General features: G+C 43.7%; 1 protein-coding gene across 9 annotated transcripts in view; it reads right to left on the minus strand.

The window, feature by feature from the left end:
* The window catches only part of ATXN3 (ataxin 3), a 32,717-nt gene extending 26,504 nt beyond the window's left edge, over positions 1-6,213 (minus strand). For all 9 annotated transcript variants that reach the window (XR_004385143.1, XM_032878663.1, XM_032878660.1 and 6 more), the window contains exon 1: positions 6,115-6,213. Coding sequence is in view for 8 of the 9 variants with exons in the window: in XM_032878663.1 (XP_032734554.1) it covers positions 6,115-6,138 (24 nt within the window). In the remaining variant the exon portion in view is untranslated. The remainder of the gene's footprint in view (positions 1-6,114) is intronic.
* Positions 6,214-6,771: the final 558 nt, after the last annotated feature.

Raw genomic sequence — 6,771 nt, forward strand, 5'->3', positions numbered from 1 at the left:
AACTCATCTTCAAATTCTAGCACAGAATAGGTACTTCACCTGAAGGTGAAGACACAATCTTTCCCTCAAGTCACAGCTACATAGTGAGAGAGAACTTATCTTGACCTTGTTTCCCTCCTACCGTATTCCTATTGCCAAAAAGCAACTCCTTAAAAATAAAATGTGAATTGAAGGGATACACAGACATCCTACTAATAATATTCTACTGTACTGAAAGATGGGCAAGACAAGTATTCAAAAGAAGATAGCCAAATGGCTAAAAAACACAAAAAGATGTTCCACTTCATTAACCATCAGGGAATGACATAGTAAAACCACAACGTTACTACTACAGACTCTCCAAAATGCCTAAAATGTTGGAGATTAGAAACATTAAAACTACTGTATACCGCTGGTGGACATTAAATTGCACACCCACTTGGGCAAACTATTTGGAGTATCTACTAAAACTTAACATATACCAACCCTATGATCTAGCAATTCCACAACTACGTGCATAATGCCAACATTAGAAATGTAAACATACATTTATCAAAAGACATCTATAAAAGAGCCACTATTCGTAACGTTCCCAACCCAAACCACCCAGATGCCATCACAGTAGGTTGTGTTATATTCACAAGGGAATACTATATGACAATGACAATGAATTAACTACAGCCACCTGCAACAGTATGGATCAATCAATGTTAAAGAAGACAGATTCAAGGGGCACCTGGGTAGCTCAGTTGGTTAAGCATCCAACTTTTTTTTTTTTTAAAGATTTTATTTATTTATTTGACAGACAGAGATCACAAGTAGGCAGAAAGGCAGGCAGAGAGAGAGAGGAGGAAACAGGCTCTCCACGGAGCAGAGAGCCCGATGTGGAGCTCGATCCCAGGAGCCTGAGACCATGACCCGAGCCGAAGGCAGAGGCTTAACCCACTGAGCCACCCAGGGGCCCCAGCATCTGACTTTTAACTTCAGCTCAGGTCATGATCTCAGGGTCATGGGATTGAGCCCTGCATCGGGCTCTGCTCTCAGCACAGTGTGCTTGAGATTCTCTCTCCTACTCCCTCTGCCCCTCCCCGTGCTCAAACTTTCTCTCTAAATAAAATCTTAAAAAAAAAAAAGAAGACGACGACGACGACAGACTCAAAAGAACACACACTATATGATTCTATTTACAAAGCTCAAAAAGAGGCAAAACTCATCTATGACATTAGAATTCAGCATAGCAATTAACCTTGCAGGGGTGAAGCTGGGGCAGAGGGAGAGTATCTGGAAGATGGCCTAAGGGGAGCTTATAGAATGCAGATAAATGTTCTGTTACCCAATCTAAGAATTATTTACATTTATGTGTTCACTTGGTGAGACCTCACTGAGCTGTACTCTGATGATCTGTGTGCCCCTAACCTGTTTTTGTTACACTTAAGAAAATTCAAGTAACAACAAAAAGACCTCTGCTAAGATACAGCTATTTTCACATATCAAGAGCTCCCTACTACGGTGACCAGACACTGGATTTTCTGGGAACAGTTTTAATGCAAATTTTCTGTCCAGCTGACAGGCTACATGCCTCAGCTTGGTACTCTCAAACTACAGTCATCACACTGAATACATACATTGAAATTGTGAATCCAACTATTAGTTTAAAAATTCTCTCTATAAAAAACTGAAGAAAGTCTCTATAAAAAAGCCTTGAAATTAAAAAAAAGTAAGCATTTAATATCAAACCTTGTCTAAGTAAAACTGTAGTGCTATAGGAAACATCAAGTTCTGTACTTCTAATATGATTTAATGGAAGAAAAGAACTGTTCTGTACAAATTTAAAATCATTTTTTAAAGTCACAAGATGAATCAAATTCTGTATGAACCAAAAAAAATTGCACAATGGCCCCACCTAAGATGCATCCCTGTGCCCAACTTATCCCCACCCACCTCTTTCTCATGGAACTTCAACCAAAGTTAGATAGAAGTTTAGCTGTGCCATAGTCAAAATTCAGTAGTACTGAAATTCCATGATTTCAGGCCCAGACTTATTGTGCTGGGATCAGAGGATGAACAAACTAAGATATTTTATTTTTAAAATTTTATTTATTTATTTGATGGGGCGCCTGGGTGGCTCAATAGGTTAAGCCTCTGCCTTCAGCTCAGGTCATGATCTCAGGTCCTGGGATTGAGCCCCAAATCCGTCTCTCTGCTCAGCAGGGAGCCTGCTTCCTCCCTCTCTCTCTGCCTGCCTCTCTGCCTACTTGTGATCTCTATCTGTCAAATAAATAAATAAAATCTTAAAAAAAAAGATTTTATTTATTTATTTGAGAGAGAGAGAGAGAAAGCACAGGGAGAGGAAGAGGGAAAAGAAGACTCCCCACTGAACAAGGAGACCCATGCAGGGCTCAATCCCAGGACCCTGAGATCAGGCCTGAGCTGAAGGCAGATGCTTAACCCACTGAGCCCCCTAGATGTCCCTATCAAGGTGTTTTATAAAACCATAAATAGTGAGGCACCTGGGTGGCTCAGTGGGTTAAAGCCTCTGCCTTCAGCTCAGGTCATAATCCCAGGGTCCTGGGATCAAGCCCCACATCGGGCTCTCTGCTCAGCAAGAAGCCTGCTTCCCCCTCCCCCTCTGCCTGCCTCTCTGCCTACTTGTGATCTCTGTCTGTCAAATAAATAAATAAAATCTTCAAAAAAAAAAAAAAAAGAAAAAAACCCAAAACCATGAATAGTAACTGGAACCACATCACTCCCTTACTGTCCCCAAAGTCTTCAGGACCAACCTGCCACTAGTTCAAATTCCCAGAGATACTACTGTTTACAACAGATTACAATAGAAACAAGGCATAAACCTAAGAGTGTGTGCTCGGAAATGGCCTAACCTAGAGGGCCACGCCATCAACCTAGCAGATCTTCATCCCATCTCAGGGATGATAAGGTCTCACTCCCTATTATGAGGTTCAGCAAACACATGCATCTAAATAACAACAACAGCCAGTATGTCTATACTGCTGGCTAGGAAGCCTTCCAAGTGCTTATAACTGAGGTGGACACTTTACTATCCTTGCACCACAGAGGAGGAAACTGGAGCAGAGAGACATAACAAGTAACTTGCCCAAGATCGTATGGGTAGTAAATGGCAGAGCTGGGATTCAAACTCAGGCAGAAGTTTCATGTCTATGATATTATTACTTCCTCAAACCACTCATTTGGAATTTGGTTATTCCCAAACCCAAACTATCCTAAATACAATTATGAACCAACAATCACCGAAGGGCAAAATGAATATCATAGTCAAAGCTCAGCATCTTTTAAGTATTTTCAAATACAATCCCCAAAACTTTGATTATCATTCTCAGTTTTCATTACATTAAAAGTACCAATTGAGATGGCACAGTGACTGTACCAAGAGCAGGCAGCAACAGAAGTAGTAACAAAAATGACAGCAGACACGAGAAAAAACACCCAGTAGTTAGTGGCCAATTAGTATTAGGATTTAAGCTAGGGGTTGGCAAACTCTAGCCCATAGATAAATACAACCTGCTCCAGTAGCTAAGAATGGTTTTTACGATTTTATTTTTAAAAAATTTTTAAAGATGTTTTTATTTATTTTAGAGAGAGGGAGCGTGCATCTAAGGAGGGAGAAGGATGGGGGAGAGGGAGAAAGAATCTGAAGCAGACTCTGTGCTCAGTACGGAGCCCCACATGGGCCTGGACCACATAACCCCTGAGATCATGACCTGAGCTAAGACCAAGAACCAGCTATGCAACTGACCGAGCTACCCAGGTGCCCCAGGTTTTATGATCTTAGATGGCTGGGTAACACACCCATACACACATCAAACAAGGATATGTGAGATACCATAGATAGCCTAGAAAGCCTAAAATATGTAAAAAGAAATTATTTACTTTAGATAAATAGCACCACACACATCTTAGAAGCTCAAGAAATTCTTGAGTCAGTCAAATATTTATTGAGCAATTACTATGTGCCAGGCACTGTCTTAGGCACCGGGGACAGATCACCAAGCAACTGTTAAGCTTAGATTCTATCTTTAAAAAGGACACTCAAAATGGTAACTCTGAAAATGGGGAAACCAACACCTCACAGAAAGCAATTGCAAGGCCTGTTGTAGGCAGGTATCTCTACATACATAGCTTCATTAGAGTCAAAGCTGGTTCTCTGACTCTAGCAAAGGTTAAATGTGTGTGGCATAGGGGAAGGGAATGTGCTAGAAAATGGCATATTAAGCTTAAACATTCCCAGAATGGGCTGTGTACAAAACTAACAATGGGCCCTATGATCACAGGTGCTTTCCATTCTTGAAATATGCCCCCAAACCTTACCAGCCTCATCTATTAAGTACATTTAAGTTGATGACCAAGGTAAATTGTACGTTTTAAGTATCTTTAAGCCTACACAGATGCTTATTGTGACTTTTTTTTTAAAGATTTTATTTATTTGTCAAAGAAGGACTGCACAAGCAGGAGGAGTGGCAGGCAGAATGAGAAGCAGGATCCCGGCTGAACAAGGAGCCTGATGCAGGACTGGATCCCAGGACCCGAGAATCATGACTCCAGCCAAAGGCAGAGAGGCTCGACAGACTGAGCCACCCAGGCACCCCTGGATAGTGAGTTCTTTCAGGAAAGGACACCTTTATGAGGCTAGCACACAGCTTCTTCTGATCTGGTGGTTCAGTTGTTACCTTCACTGAAATCTATCCAAATAGCGCCCCATACCCACCAATCAATATTTGTAAAAACACATTATATGAATCTCAAGAGGTGGTGTGGAAATGTTTAAAGTCTTCCATTTGAAACATCTGGTCCTACACTAAACTTTTGAAAAGTAATAATAAAAATATGTATATGTAGGGTTTCATCACCCAATCTCCTTAAGCAACTAAATTTCTCTTGTGCAAGATTCATAAATCATGTCAATTAAGTCAAAAGTTTAGTGATAACTATACCACTGAGCCCTTACCCACACATAAAAACTAGTCTACTCCAGTGTTAAAATGTGCTAAAATGTTTTCTACAAAGAAAAGCATTCTACTTAACCACTCGTTTAGATTTATTCTGTGCCTCTTTCATCTTTGATGGCTCTGAATTGTGTGACTTTTTAAATGGATAAATGAAAGTTTACAAGTACTTAACAAAACTCTTTTGCTCTTACTACATAATAACCTCACTAGCAACCCTTTCCAAACATGAAACTATTATGAAACAACATATTATGTGCCAAAGTTGTCCTGAGGAAGGTTTCACTCACACCCAAATAGCTTGTTTACTGTATGTGAGAAAAGACGAGTTTCTCCACAAGCCACAAACAGTATCAAGTGCGTGGTCATCCAAGAATAAAACAAAAACACTAGGCGGACCACAACACAATTATTCCAGTCCACTCCTAATACCTAATAAGAGAGCTGGCCTCCTGATCCGGAAAGATGCAACTACCAAAAGAAACGAAACCTAAACATCCCGTAACAAAATCTCTTGTGACGACTTCCCTATTTAGGGGCGCGGAGGATTTCCTACCTCACTTCCCTAAGTGTCAGCCCCTACAGGGGACAAGCCAAGGACCCCGCCCTCGGGAGGCTCCGGGACCTAGTGCAGGCGAACAAGAACACAACCCCAGAGATCTAAGTGTATGGGAGGTTCCAACAAAGAATTGAGGAGCCCAGAGAAGGAAAAGTTAATTCTGCCAGGAGCAGGACTGGAGGAGTGGGATGGAGTTGGCAAGGATTGAGGGACTTGTCGAAGAGGTGAACAGCTAGAAACCTAGGAGAGTGAAGGAGAAGGGACTGGAGAACGAATCCCACGGAAAGTGGAGGGGAAGCGCAGAAGCTAACCCATTCGGTGCCACCCCGCTCCCGTGCCCCATGGCGCCCCCGGCCCTGCTTCATTCCCTCGCAGCTCCCCGGCGCTCCCTGCCCGGGACTCCACCGGCACCCGCCTCTGGGGCACAAGGTGCGGTGGGGGCGTCGGTGAAGCTCCCCGCCCTATGAAGCTCCTCCGCCCGGCAAGACTGGGACGGGGGCGACGGGGGCCCCCGCCAGCGCTCGGACAGGAGGAGGTACCGTGCCCCACCGCAGCCACCGCACCGCAGACAGCTCCCCACCGAACGCGGACACTCACTTTCTCGTGGAAGATGGACTCCATGTTTATTTGTCTGGAGCCAACGGCCCCCGCGCCGAACCACCCCCCTCCAGCCCCGCCCCTGGGCCCCACCCCTCCTCCCACCCCGCCCCGCCCCGCCTCGAGCCGCCCCCGCCCACGTGCCTTGCACAGACCAATCATCCCCAAGGGTATGAATCACGTGGAACGAAGAGCAAGTGAACGCCGGGGCGGTAAATGCAAGCGCACGTGACCTTTGTAGCGCGTCCTCCATATCCCTCTATCGGCCGGGCTGGGGGTGTTGCAGCGCCACCTACGGTCTGGAGGAATTTCTCTGCTTCCCACCCATTGCCATGGATTTTTAGGCTGTTAAGGGGTCTGGGTGAGGAACACTTGGGTTCTATGTTCTTTTATGTTTTCCACTTTGTACTTTCTGCTTGTATCTGCGTTAAACTATTTAATATCTTTCTCCTCCTACCCCAGTGAAAGCCTGATTAAGCAGACATCATTGCATTCCCCAACACTAGCGCTTGTGTAAAAATACAATATTTATAGAGAGCTTACTGTAAGGTAGGCATTCTAACTACTTTGCATATATTAACGTATTTAATACAACAACCTTTGACATAGGTGTTGTTATGATCCCTGTTTTACACGAGGGCACTGATGCACAGGGAG

This window comes from Lontra canadensis, unplaced genomic scaffold (genome assembly GCF_010015895.1).
Source record: "Lontra canadensis isolate GAN:19392208 unplaced genomic scaffold, GSC_riverotter_1.0 scaffold64, whole genome shotgun sequence".
NCBI lineage: Eukaryota > Metazoa > Chordata > Mammalia > Carnivora > Mustelidae > Lontra > Lontra canadensis.